This window comes from Suricata suricatta, chromosome 1 (assembly GCF_006229205.1).
Source record: "Suricata suricatta isolate VVHF042 chromosome 1, meerkat_22Aug2017_6uvM2_HiC, whole genome shotgun sequence".
Classification (NCBI taxonomy): domain Eukaryota; kingdom Metazoa; phylum Chordata; class Mammalia; order Carnivora; family Herpestidae; genus Suricata; species Suricata suricatta.
In genome coordinates this window covers 74,547,766-74,562,014 of record NC_043700.1, presented here as the reverse complement: position 1 = coordinate 74,562,014, position 14,249 = coordinate 74,547,766, and the positions used below count along the sequence as shown (strand labels likewise).

Sequence of the window (14,249 nt, the reverse complement as noted above, 5' to 3'; positions counted from 1 at the left end):
AAGGAACCAGCCCTGGCAGCCCTTTGATCTTGGGACTTGCAGCCCAGGGTCTGTGGTACCTTGTTACAGCCGTTCCAGGGAGTTAATATGGTGGCCAAAAAGGTGTGACCTTTGAGTTAAAAATCAATTTTGAATTTTTTAAAAACTATTTTGTACTATTTTACACTTTGGTGACCTTGGGCAAGTGCTTCAGTTCCCTTCCGTGCAGTAGAACAGCACCAACCTCATTGAGATGTTGTGACAAATGGTAACGTTAAGTGCCTGAAGGGTGCACAGTGGGAAACAGTTTGGTAAATGGAGACGGGAGAAGACAGCTAGCAGGGTGCCCCGGTGTGGGAGTAGTCTCTGCCCCCTTTTCGTCCCCTGGCCACTCACTGCTTTTGTCCAGATCCTTTCCCAAAGGCCATTCCTCAGTCTTTCCCTCTACATGGTCAGGCCTTTCCCCTCCTTCCCAAGGGCATGCTTCGCCTCTGTAATCCTGACCTTGGTTCTGGGCCCCGTCTCTCCTCCTGACCGTTCTCCCCTCCAATCTCTCAATGCTGGTCTTAGTGACTCCCTTCTCAGCCAGTTATTTTCTGAGGCTTTTTTAATCTTCCTGAGCCATACAACTTTCCTTCCTTCCTCCTATCCAAAGATGTTATTCCAGGAGCGTGTCCTCAAATGGCTTTCCTGCTCCAAGCTCTGCAAATGTCTTCTCCAATGCCTGTCAGCACTCTTTTTCCTTGACTGGCTGGGGCAGTAATTTATTGCCACCCCCCTTGGGTAACCTGGCATATTCTCCTAATGCTCATGTCTGCAAAAAGTTTCTTAATCTACTGGTTGGAGGAATACGTTAGAGAACACCTTCCTATCAGAAGATCAACTTGATTGGAAACCAGACTTAACGCTTTTTTGCCCAGCAAGAGACCTGCCCTCTGAACTTGGGCAGTAAATGCACAAGATTCATTTAGGCAGCTCAGTGTCATGTGCTGGTGTCGAGACTTCTTCCATGGAGGATTTTAGCAGTTGAGGAGACACTGCAGGAGGAACATGCTCCAACTGGGCTTCATAGTAGCTGTGACCCTTTCTGGACCTGGCTGGGCTGGCAAAGGGCATGCAGATCCAAAGAAATGGGTTTTTCAGACCATAAATAACTTGGAAACTGCTGTCTTGGCAACGTAAATTCTATGAAAAAAGTATCAGAGTAATTGCCAGTGTAGATTGATTTAAGGATCCCACATTTCACCCCTCTTTGAATCCATGTCCTTTTTTGTGGAGCCCTCCCATGGTGACTCTATAGACTTGACCTTGTAACCTGTTTTGGCCAGTGGAACAGGAGCAAATTTGATGCAATCCGAGGCTTGAGACGTGTTATACCTTCCCACTCCTTTCTTATTAGAGCCTTGCCTTTACCATGGAAATATGCCTAGGCTGGTCCACTGCAGGATGAGAAGCCACACAGAGCAAAACCATCCCAGACCAGTGGGGCTGCTGCTTAACTGCAGAGGCACCAAGAGGCCGGACTCAGCCGAGCCTGGTCCAGGTCAGCATAACCCTCCCAATTGATCTGTAAACTCATGAGACATAACAAATGGTGGTTGATTCAAACCACTGCATTTTGGGGTGGTTCACAGCTACCCACCTGCTCCTCTGCCCCATCGTTTGCTTTGCTTTTGATATAGTCTTGGTCCCTTCTGACCATTAAGATCATATTCCAGTCTTCTCTTATCCAGTGTTGTCTGGGAAGCCACGGTGTTACTTCTGAGAAAACTGCTGCACTGATCATTGGAAGGCTTGCAATTAAAGTGCCAGAGAGACTTGTAATCAAGTCATTTTAGTCTGTGTACACTCACAGTCTATAAAAAGTATGTTAGAGCCGACTTTAACATAGAGGGACAATGTTTTCTATTTGATTGAGGGGCATTCAACACACAGAAGCAAACCAACCCACAATTATATATGCAGCCCTGTGCAGCAGCCTCACTGCTGGGCTACAGTGGCTGGCTGGCTCAGGGGAGGCGCCTTCATTCCCGCCAAGGATTCCTAAATGTGCAGCTGGATTCTTTGGGTCTGGGAGCACTTTTAGAAATTCTCAGAAATAGACTCACACTTGTCCCAAGAATGGGTCTGCTCCATTCAGAAAGGACGCCCACTCTAATTAGTAAGGGAGCAGACCGGGGTAGCCTCCTCCTAGGCACAGAGGGCTCACAGCCTGAGGTGGCTGTTGTTTAAAATGAGGAGTTCTTGGTGAAAAGTCTTGCTCCCTAGCAGATCAAATTCTGTTAAGATATAAAATTAACTGCATGTATAGATGTTTTTGAAACAAATGTGTTTATACAACATGAAAGTTTAAAACTGGTTTTCTCCTGTTCTGTGTTTAATGACCATGTTATGCTCCAGAAATCTTTCCATCATGTTAGAACAAAATGGAATTGGTTTAATGCTCAACTAGTCTTCTCCTTCTGGAAGAAAATAGTTTGATCACCAGTAAAATGACATGTTAAAAACATGTGGGAAATAAATGTTTTCTAGTTTTAACATGAGCTAACGATTGTTTTCTGCTCTTCGGTGGTCCATATTATATGCGTGAGGTCAAGGGGAGAGGCGTGTGAGAAGCATTTTGGCCAGCGAGGAGCCGAGTCTCTTGCTGGCCCAACAGGTCTAGGGAGAGAGCGAAGCAGGACCGCTGGAGTCCGATGGGGCATCCGGTCTACTCAGGTCAGTCTCAGAGTCTGAAACATGAATGGCCAAGCTCTCCAGTGGCTGTGAAGATAAAGGAGGCAGTGTACACAGAGTGTTTAGTAGCAGTTATTGTTACCAGGTTGTTTTAGTGACCCCAAATATTAGCAGTGAGACACAAGGCATCTAATTAGTCCCCAAAGAGTATAATGGACATGGGCTACTGGGGCTCTAACATGGGGGGGAAATGTTACTCTGTCTTGGGTGTAGGCAGAAGCACAAGGCATCAAGATCGAGAGGGACACAAAAATCCAGGGGTTCCTATGGACATTCGAATGAAATGTTTCCGAAACAACAGGTGATTAAAGTAAAGGATTTATTGTAATCTGCTTACAGTCCTTTGCAAAGACAGACATATGTTTTTGCATAAAGATATAAATTGCTTCATTTTAAACTAATTTAGTGTTTTTTAATTATACGAAGTTTTGGTGAAATATGAATTGTACCAAACCAAGAGTTTTAAGAGCAATATGGTACAAAAATAAGAGCAGACAGACAATTTGGACTGGGACAGGCATTCAACAGTGAATTTAGAATATGGCTTTGCTGTTTAATCAAGCAAAGTTACCTGGAGACACATGAAGAGCCAGTAACTTTGTTAATACAAAAAGCTGATGCAGACTGTCTCCATCCCAAACCTGGTTACCATGAAATTCCAACTTCATAAAACCTAAGTCTTGAGCTAAAAGCTGCTCTTGTAAGTCATTTCTTTTCTAGAAACTCCCAGTCTGCATGCTGAGTATTTATCACCTTCCAAGTGTGGCTTTCATATTGCTGTGCACGTAAGTTGACTGTATTTAAAGATCTGCCTATAAATTAAATTACTGAAATTGCAAATTATGTAAGAAAAAGTCCTCCCTCTGAATGCAGCTTTCACAGGCTTCCCCTTGCATAAGGCAGGGGTCTTCTGAAAGACCAGGTAATGTTGCCTGCATGGTGAACCCTGGGGAAAAGTGGTGATCCCAACGCTGCCTTCTCCTGGCTTCTTCAGCGACTGCTTTTAGGTTCTGGAAAATAATGTGATTTCACTGAGTACCTGATGATTATCATCACTTTTAAAAGATTAATTTGGCCTCTGTTCAAAGTAGTTTATTTAGTGCAATCATATTGTTAAGTTTCCCCAAAGATATATAGGTTCGTGATCTGGGGCAAGAGAAAAGCCACGAATTGCATCAGTGCCAAACAGATTAATGAATTAAAAATTTTAGTGCCACTGTCTTGCTTATATGATCTGTAGTTATTTTTTTTCCAAAACTGTGTATGTATAAAATTGTTTTTAAAACCTACCTTTTAAAAATCTAAAAACCGTCTAGGTATCGTGCGGTCTCCACGCCACTCTGACTGAGCCGCGCTAAAATGCATCTTCCCAGCGCGTCCTGCAATGGCCTACGCGTTCCCATGACCAGTTCTGGGAGGGCAAAACCCCTTTCCAAGACCGGAGGTGCACGTGTCACCCTCCACGGATGTAGAGAGTGCATGGAATTTGTTTCCCAAAGGAGAAAATCCGATTTTCTACAATGGGATCAGATTCTGCTCTCTGGGCCATGGCGTTTCCTGTCTCACTCTCCCCCCAGGAGCCGATTCTGCTTCGTGAGGAAGAAAGGAAAAGAGGCAGCCCTCGTAACGCTGCGGCACTCCTGGACACCCTCGTGCACGTGTGTCGTATGTGACCCCTGCAGGAGCTGCAGGCGCCGCAGCCTGTCCCTCCCGGATAGAAGCACGATGGAGCAGAAGCCGGAAACTGTCCCACGAACACCCCAAGCGGGAGACCAGAGACAAAACAGGAGTACGGAAAAGGTAGAAAGGCTTAGAGACAACCAAAGAGGTTTAAGTGTGGTTATTTACAACAGAGACTGTAAAATGGTAAATTAGATATGAAGCTAAAAAAGGCACAGCTTTCCCTTTCTTAAATACACTGTAAACGGTTCATTATGCATGCAGAACATTTCACTTTACAAAAAAAATTTTTACCTTGTTTTAGACAAAGATAGTACTTAAATAGTCTCCAGCAAAATAGAATTCTTTCAAAAATACTTTCCCCTTCATCCTATCAACCATTAAAGTTTTTTTTTTTCTTTTTTCTTTTTTTTTTTTTTGTGTCTCATTTACAAAAGTTCCTTATACCTTATTTCAGGTCCTTCACAATTGATACATACAGTAATGTACAGCACAGCAAAAGACTGCAAAAAATTATTTGTAAAGCCAACACAATAGATACTAGAAATTGAAACCAAGGCATTTGTTTAACATCTTATCCATTCTAATTAAATAATAAATGGACGCTAAAGGGTGTGTATACCAGTGATGCAGAGGAACGTGGCCGAGTAAGACCCCCGGGGGCCGCTCTTCACCCCACGTGCTCTGTTATTACACAACAGGCATCTGTATATATTTTTTTCTTTTTTTGTGTGTCTTTTTTAAATAACAAAAGAATATTAATGCCCCATATTGACTATGCGTTTTATGTGCAACCAAGGGTAAGCTCCAAAAAGTTCGTTAGTCCTTGAACCCTTTTAAAACGAGCGATACCGGAAACTACATGGCATAGTTAAAACTTCCATCTGTTAAAATATCAAAATCAGAGAGTTATTGACTAGATATGGCTTTTCATCCAGAGGAACAGGAACATGTTTCTAAGCGCTGGGGATTGGACAGGGAAGAATCCTTCAGACCGCTCAGGTCTTGCCAAATCCGTGTCAAACTGCTTTCCTGGCTCCGAACCCTTGACGTGATTTTCAACTTGAGAAACTGCTGAACGAGTATGAATCAACCATCACATGTTAAAAATATGATTCCTTGGGTCCTTCGTGGGTGTAGAATAACATGGGGAAACTTAAGGCAAAGCTCTCCTGGTGGGACGTCTTCCGTCACTTCCTGTGAAAGTAAAGGGGCTTGGCGTTCCCGGACTCCACCTTTGGCAGCTGGTCGCTGATGATCTCCACCAGCATCGCGGGGAACTCCACTTTCAGGGCCTGGGACTCTCGGAAGGTGTAGAAGCAGAATTCCAGCAAGTCACTGACCAGCTGCAACACAGATGGGGAACAGGACAGTGAAGTCTCCTCTCCACCCCGGCGCCCCTCTGCATCCTAGCCCTGCTGTGAGCTCCAGGGACTTGCAGAAATCCAACCAGGACATCGTGGCCATGAAGCTGCCGACTTTGGCTAAGGCATCTGTTTGGGGGAGGATGGGGCGTGCAAGTCTCCTGTCCCCTGTGACTCCTGTCACCATGCCTTTCATGCAAAACTGATCCAGCTGAGTGTGGAATACTGAATATACCAGTGGGAACAGGGTCAGTTACAGAGGTCCCGGGGGCGGGGGCATGGAATCACGCTCACCAGGTTCTCATTCATAAACATGTGAACTTGGTGGAGCAGGCGTATACACGGATCTCTGTACTGTGGCACTGGGCCTTCCCCAGGCGGTAAGGTGGGCTGAGGCGGAGGGGCAGGTGGTGCCCAGGTCTTTGCTGGCTCTATTCAGGTGGGCCCTGTCAGTGGGGCTGTGGCCACCACAGCCCCTGGCCTGCATCTCGCTACCTTCTTTCCTTAGGCTTCTCACCCTGAGCCGGGGGACTTCTCGGTCCCCACCCCCAGCTCTACTAAGGTATCACTGATGCACTTCACTGTGTCAGATGAAAGTGCCCAGTTGGTTGATCTGATACTTCTATATTGCAAAGTGATTAACGCCTTCATTATTAGAATGAAGGTCACAGAATTACCATTTTTTTGTGTGTGGTGAGGATATTTAAGATCTATCTCCTCAGCAACTTTCAAGTAATAAATACAGTATTAGCTATAATTGTCCTGCTGTATATCTCATCCCCAGAACTTACTCTTTTAGAACTGGAAGTCTATGCCCTTGGACCAACGTCTCCCCACTTCCCTTTCCTTACTGACCACCACTCTAGTCTCTGTCTCTTGAGTTTGGGCTTTTTTAGGTTTCATATATAAGTAATATCATACAGTATGATGTATAATCTTTGTGTGACTTCACTTAGCGTAAGAGCCTCAAGGTCCACCCATGTTACTGCAGCAGTGGGACTTCCAATGTTCTCACGGCGGAGTCATTTTCCACTGTGTATGTTTGTGTATTTTTTATCCACGCTCAGCCCACTTTCTATTTCAGGCTGGTCATGAAAGAGCAAGCAGCAAGGACTACCTCTATGTCTACTCGCCTGTCCAGCTCTTTTCCCTAGTTGGTGACCCAAGGACCTTTTCCATCCTCCTGGACCTGAACCACTTTCAATTCTGTAAGTTAAAAAAACCAATTATCCACAAATGCGGTATACCATTAATTCCGGACCTCACTGTAGGAAATTTTTGGCCATTTCCCACTGTATTAAAGCAGACAATATTACAAGTCATAAAATCACTCTGTAGTCTTAATAAAATGTGGTGAAAATACCATTTATAATTTTCCCTCAAGGTTTTTTTTTAATTAGCAACCTTAAGAATAATAAATAACTGTATGGTAAAAGTCTTTAATACCCCCCAAAAAATGTCATCAGGGAAAGTATCTGGTGTTTCTGTTTGTGCCTATGTATGCCCTCTGTCCGCAGAGGGACATTACCCTAACAAGGTTCCAAGGACTGTGAAAACTTTAATAAGTCTTGTTCACTCACAGAATGTAGGGGTCAAATAAACTGGAAAAGAGCACAAGCCACTGTCCAGTCTGAGCCCGTTCACACCTCTGCACTTGCTTTGTGAATGCTGAGTCTCAGTTTCTACATCTGTAAAACGGGGTATCTGCCTCACAGGGTTAAGAGGACTGAATGAGTGAGCTGGCATAAAGCAAATGTAGTATGGATGCCAATTCTTAATCAAGAGCTTGAGAGGTATTGCTGGTAAAACCCCTCTGACTCGATCCCCCCAAGCTCCCAAACTCGTTAAGCCATAAAACATCCTTTTTCCCGTATGGGACACAGTTTGCAAAATCTGCTCTGGGTCACCTTTGAGTAATTTGGTGTTTTGGGGTCCCCCCATCTATAAATTGAGGGGCAGGAGGATTTTGTGTTTTGCCTTTCCAAGAGAGAGGTTTTTAGAATTGGGATAGCAATTCTTTTTAAGGTGGCAGGCTGGTGGCTGTGAGGGCTCAGAGCTGGGTCCCTCTCTCCAGATGTGACAGTAGTTTCGACTGCAGGGCACACCTGTCAGTGGGTGACAGCAGAGCTCTATGTACCAGCTTCGGGGACAAAGAACCAAGTTGAAGTTCATCCTGACCCCTCCCCCACCTTGCCCCCAAGGTCCCTCTGTGTGGTGCCTGCAGGGCTATAGAGGATGATTTTTCCTTTTAAAAATGTTAACCTTCATTTAAAACTGTACCAAAAAGAATAAAATACCTAGGGATCAACTTACCAAGGAGGTGAAAGACCTGTACTCTGAAAACTATAAAACACTAATGAAAGAAACTAAAGATGACAGAAACAAATGGAAAGATATTCCATGCTCGTAGATTGGAAAACTACTGTGACAATGTCCACACCACCCAAATCAAGCTACAGAATTAATGCAATCCCTATCAAAATACCAACAGCATTTTTCACGGTACTAGAACAAAGTATCCTACAGTTTGGGTGGAACCACGAAAGACCTCAAGTAGCCAAAGCAATCTTGAAATCCAGAATTGTGATACCTCCAGTTTTCTTCTTTTTAAAGATATACTACAAAGCTACAGTAGCCAAAACAATAAGCACAAAAACAGATATATAGCTTAATGGGACAGAATCAAGGGCCCAGAAATAAACTCATGCTTATATAGTCAGTTCACCTAGAACAAAGACGACAAGAATATGCAAGAGAAATACCGCGTGGGAAAACTGGACTACTTTCTTACACCACACACAAAAATGAACTCAAATGGATTTAAGGACTCAGTGTGAGAACTGAAACCATAAACCTCTTCGAAGAAAACATAGGGAGTACTCGTTGACACTAGCCTTCACGACATGGGGGAGAGACGGGCAGGTTTCCAGCCATGGGATGAATAAGGCATGGGCATGAAATGTTCGGAATGGAGAATAGAGGCCTTGGTACCGTCAGTTCAGTGTCATATGGGGACAGGTGGCGGCCGCCCTTGCGGTGAGCTCCGCATAATGTATAGACTTGTCGCTACGTGATCACTATGTTGTACACCTGAGACTAACGTGACACTGTGTGCCAACTATACTTCAATAAAAAAAAAATTAACCTGATGGGAGACGGCTTGCTTTCTAGGCAACATCAACCCCCACTAGGCTGGCTCTGCGGCTGCGTCTTTTACTTCCCTGGGGTGGGCCCTAGTTCTTGCCCAGGGATGAAGACGCCCTGTCCCTGGGCCCCAGGGCGTTCAGGGAGGGTGGCGGTTCTCCTCCGGGTCTGTCCATCCAGGCTATGGAGCATCTGTCCTGGGTGTGGGGAGACCATGACAAACACAACGAAGCCGTGGTCTCAGGGTATCTATGTTCTGCTCTGCCTGAGAGGAAACGATAAATGCAGTCAGGTGCTGACAGCGCAGGAAGGGACAGAGGAGGTACTGGTTTTGGAAGGGTGGTCCAAGTGACAAGGGGGCTGTGGCTGATGACCTGAAGGAGGTGGAACAGAGCAATACAGCCATCAGCGTGAGTGTGGGGTCGCTCAGAGGGCTCAGAGCAGCCCGAAGCTCGTGAGGGGGCACCTGTTAGGTGGGCAGCTGACATCTGGAACAAGTGACCCGGCAGGGCCAGGGCCACTTTGGGTGTGTATTTGTAAACATGCCAAGTCATGCATGCAATAGGAGGCGAGGAGCAGAGTAAATCAGGTCTTGAGCACCAGGCAGCACACACGGAGCACCTCTGGGAGCCTGTTAAGGGGGGCACACCTACCTTTAACATCTTGTGAGCACCACCTGGGAGATGCCGAGGGGAGAGACCAGAGCCCAGCTGTCTGCCCTGACAGGGTGGCTGAGGACACCCTGGCGCTGGCGTTTCATCCCCGCCTCTGCTCCACAGACAGAAAGCAGTTCCCTTCCCGTCATGAGCGGACACCCAGGGCTTCTGTTTACAGTAAACGCCTCCGCCAGCTGTGGAGGGATGAGGACTTTCCTGGGGTCCGGGTGGCAGGCCTGGGACTGCGAACACCCGGGAGTCAGGGGACTCCTTCACTCAAGAAAGGGCTCACCCCTCGCTGTAGAGGTGGCAAAGATGCCCGTGGGGCCAGGAGCTCGGGGGCCTCCACAGCTCCCCGAAATCGCTGGCTGCTCCAGGAGTCTGCCTGGCCCACTCTTCCCTGGGACAAAGCTGAAGACCTCTGCAGGCCTCAACCCAGCGGGACCTGAGCCAGGAACTAACTGTGGCTGGTTAGGCGAAGGATTATTTGGGAGAATGAAAGCCAGGCCCTCCCGGTCACTGGGCGAGGAGAACACAGATGAGCCGGTCTGGTCCAGGCAGCGGGCTCTGCCTGCCAAGTGTTCATGACCCACAAAGCCCTCCCACTGTCCTCCCCAGCCTTGGCCTGCTGCATCCTGTGGGTCAGGGGCTTTTAGGATTGAACTCACGGGTCCCTGGCCCTTAACAGGGGTCTGAGCTGGGCTGCTGTACTCCAAGGGCCCCACACGTCCTGGAGAACACAGAAGGGAGGAGCAGCAGGTGGCTGAGTGCAAGCGAGCAGGGACTAGACCCTGGCTGCTAAGCAGGAGTCACACAGAAGACAACTAGGGATGCTGACTGGTCAGATGGACATGGGCGCGTGAGCCAAACTGCTGTGTCACAGCCTCGTGTCTAGACGTCCTGCTGTTCACATGTACAGGTGTCTCCCAGGTGTCATGCTGGTACAATGCAGGGGTGCACACACAATAGGGCGGGGCCCCCACCTGAGCCCAGAGCATCCAGGAAACACAGGTACAGACGAGTACCATGCACATGCCCTCCCTAGATGCTGTCCACTGTCCCAGGTACAGAGTTGGTGGGGGCGGGGAGGGCCACAGTCACATGCTGGCAGGTGGCCTTGTATGGGGGTCAGGTGTCACTAAATGAACATAGCTTCCATCTGAACCCCAAACCACCATTCCCACTGTGAAGCCAGAAGCCCGTAGGGAAGAGCTCAGTTCGGCACGGCCTGCTCCCATTCGGCACACCATGTGGGGAGAGCCAGACCTTCTCAAAAGCCGCCTGTAATGTGAAATTACTTCAAGACAGCTGCGTGGACAGCCCCTCAGAGATCATCCAGCATTTCCCTTGGATGGTATGGAAAGAGTTCCCAAAAGTGTTACTCTCTTTCCCAACAAGGGGAGTACTGGCTTCTTCTGCTTGTTTTCCAGGTTCTTTCTTTTCATGCCCCGCCCCCCTGGCCCCCTTCCCTGCAGTCACCCCGGCCCAGGCCTCCCTGGAGCCCCAGCGTGAAGGAACCTTCCTCTCCTCTGAACGCACAGCTGCCACCTGTTGTCCTTCTAAATTGATCATTAGCTGTGGAGCCGGGTGGCACCACCTTCTCTCTCCTCTGGTGGATCACATCTCCTATTGGAGTAACTTCTCACATTTGCAGGTCCCGAGACAGCCTGCAAGCTCCTTGAAGGCAGGAACTGCCTCTCCTCAGCCCCATGGCAGCCAGGGGAGGCGCCCTTCCCGTTCCTTCTGTGCAGCCCTGGTGAGGGGCTGAGGGCTGCAGGGACCACAGCTACTGTTGCTGCGGCCTTGCTCCTGTGTCTCTGTGATTTCTGCCAAACTCTGAAGTGCTCAGAGTTAACATATTTCAACAGTGCTTTCTTAGGGCGACGTATTGCTGGTTTTAATCAATGAACCAAAACACAAACTAGGTACTTTAAAGAGGCATCCTCACTTTAGTGGCACTAATAATGCAGGACTCAAGACATGACGCTAACCTTCTTCAACTTGTGAGTCTGATTTTCTTCACCTCATTTATTGCTGGGTTTTAATGTGACTTCATATGTAGGCCATGCCACAGGTGTCAGGAGCCCCCCTCACTGCTCACTGTGGTCAGAGGGACAGGTGTGGGGAGGGAGGTGCTCACAGCTAGAGAGATACAAGCTCTATTACCTGTTGGGCCGTCGGCATGAATGCCCTGACTGCAATGAGACCAAAGGCCTGATGTCTTAATATTGGTTCCCACCAGCCATTCCTGGTAAATGCCAGGCTAGATGGAGAGTCATTCTACACAAAATGTATCCGCTCGGATCACAGAAGTTTAGCTAGATGCCAGGCATGACTGATCCAGCCTGGAGGGCCACAGCTGTCAGGGGAGGTGAGGAGCCTGACAGGGTCTCAAGGTAACTGGTGGTGCTTGACTCACACCGAAGATGAAGCCATTAAACCCGATAGGTGTCCTTTCCCCAATAGGAGTCATCACCATGGGCAGGGCCACTCCCACACAAGCAATGGCCTCTCAGGGCACCACTCTGTTCTAAGGTCACACAATCACTAAGTGGCGACAGAACACTTGATAAGAACCTCTCTGAAATAGGGTCCCGCACATTTTCAACAGCACGCTCATTTCTCATGAGGTATCTGATAACTCCCGAACTTTCCCCCAGTTAGGATCAAGCTTTTCGACTGAAATGAGCACTGGTGGGGGTGGGGAGGGGAGGTTTAAGGGTTTATTTTCAAGATCAGAACTGCAGCCAGCTATGTTAATAGGGTCAGAGGCAAAGGATACCCAGCTTCAACTCTCAATACTGTGACACTAATAGAAATGGCTAACAACTATTTAGGTGTTCCTGCAACAGTTCTGTGAATACTGGAAAATGTCACTCAGTGATTGTGTAAGGAGTCTGGCCTTCCCACAACTATATGGTCAAGTCATACTCGACAAAGCAGGAAAGACTAGCCAATGGAAAAAAGTCTCTTCAGCAAATGGTGCTGGCAAAACTGGATGGCAACATGCAGAAAAATGAAACTGGACTTTTTAACACCATTCACAAAAATAAATTCAAAATGGAGAAAAGACCTAATGTGAGACAGAAAAACCATTATAATCCTAGAGTAGAAAACAGGAAGCAATCTCCTTGACCTTAGCCACAGCAACTTCTTATTAGACATGTCACCAAAGGCAAGGGAAACAAAAGCAAACATGAGCTACTGGGACTTTATCAAGATAAAAAGCTTCTGCAAAGTGATGGAAACAATCAACAGAACTAAAAGGCAGCCTACAGAATGGGAGAAGATATTTGCAAATGACATATCTGACAGACGGTTCACATCCAAAATCTATAAAGGACTTAACAAACTCAACACCCAAAAAACAAACAACCCAGTTAAGAAATGGGCAGAAGTATGAACAGACATTTTACCAAAGAAGACATAGGTAACAGACACATGAAAAGATGCTCAACATCACTCATCATCAGGGAAAGACAGATCAAAACCATGATGAGATATCATCTCATATCTGTCAAAATGGCTAAAATTAACAACACAAGAAACAACAGGTGTTAGCAAGGATGAAAACTGGTGTGGCCACTTTTGAGAACCGTATGGAGGTTCCTCAAAAAACTAAGAACAGAAATACTCTATAATCCAGCAATTTCACTATTAGGTATTTACTCAGAGGATACAAACATACAGATATAAAGGGGTACATGACATGTATCCGAGTGTTCTTAGCAGTATTATCAACAATAGTGAAACTATGGAGAGAGCCCAAATGTCTGTCAACTGATGAATAAAGAAAATGTGTGTGTGTGTGTATGTGTGTGTGTGTGTGTGCAGGAATATTACTCAGCCATCAGAAAGAATAAAATCTTGCCATCTGCAATTACATGGATGGAGCTAGAATGTATTATGCTAAATGAAGTAGGTCAGTCCTAGAAAGACTGTATGATTTCACTCATATGTGGAATTTAAGAACCAAAACAGATGAACACATGGGAAGGGGAGAAAAAAAGATAAGGGAGGAAACAAACCACAACAGTCAAGTCTTAACAATAGAGAACAAACTGAAGTTTGATCGGGGGGTGGCAGGGGTGGGAGATGGGCATTGAAAAGGGAACTTGTGAAGAACACTGAATGTAAGTGGTACGTCACTGAATTCTACTCGTGAAACCAATATTGTACTGTGTGGTCATTAACTGAAATTGAAATTGAAATTTAAAAAAAAAGGAATCTGGCCTTCATTCAAAACCCCAATTTTCACCCAGTGCAAGCCTATGTAGAAAACACCTGTGTGTGCTCAGGTGAGCACCCCATGGCCATGCAGGGCTGGCTGTTTTTCTCTGGTTGGTGATACCTCAGTGAGATATGATGGTAACACGGTACAAGAGTAATAACACCCCAAATCTAGTAGCATTAGCTTCTATACCCAGAAGACAATATAACCTTTTACAACACCCTTTACAGTGCTATTTACTTGTGGATTCCCTTTGGAAACCCAGGCCCCACCGTGCCGATACCCTGCTGAGTGCTCCTGGAGGCTCACCTACAGGATGCGTTTGGGAGCAGTCCTGAAGGCCTCCTAACCGTGACCGAGAGAGAGGATTAGAAAGATATCAGGGAGTGACATTAGCACCACGATGGCAGAAGGTACCCTTTTGTCCCTCTTTTTCAATGAAGAATGAGTCATCCTTCC

The 14,249-nt window shown here is 46.6% G+C and overlaps 1 protein-coding gene across 2 annotated transcripts in view; it reads right to left on the bottom strand.

Moving 5' to 3' along the window:
* Positions 1 to 3,017: 3,017 nt before the first annotated feature.
* Positions 3,018 to 14,249, bottom strand: part of NR3C2 (nuclear receptor subfamily 3 group C member 2) — a 333,454-nt gene continuing 322,222 nt past the window's right edge. For both annotated transcript variants that reach the window (XM_029940345.1, XM_029940341.1), the window contains exon 9: positions 3,018 to 5,741. In XM_029940345.1, the coding sequence (XP_029796205.1) occupies positions 5,586 to 5,741 (156 nt within the window). In that variant the 3' untranslated portion in view covers positions 3,018 to 5,585. The remainder of the gene's footprint in view (positions 5,742 to 14,249) is intronic.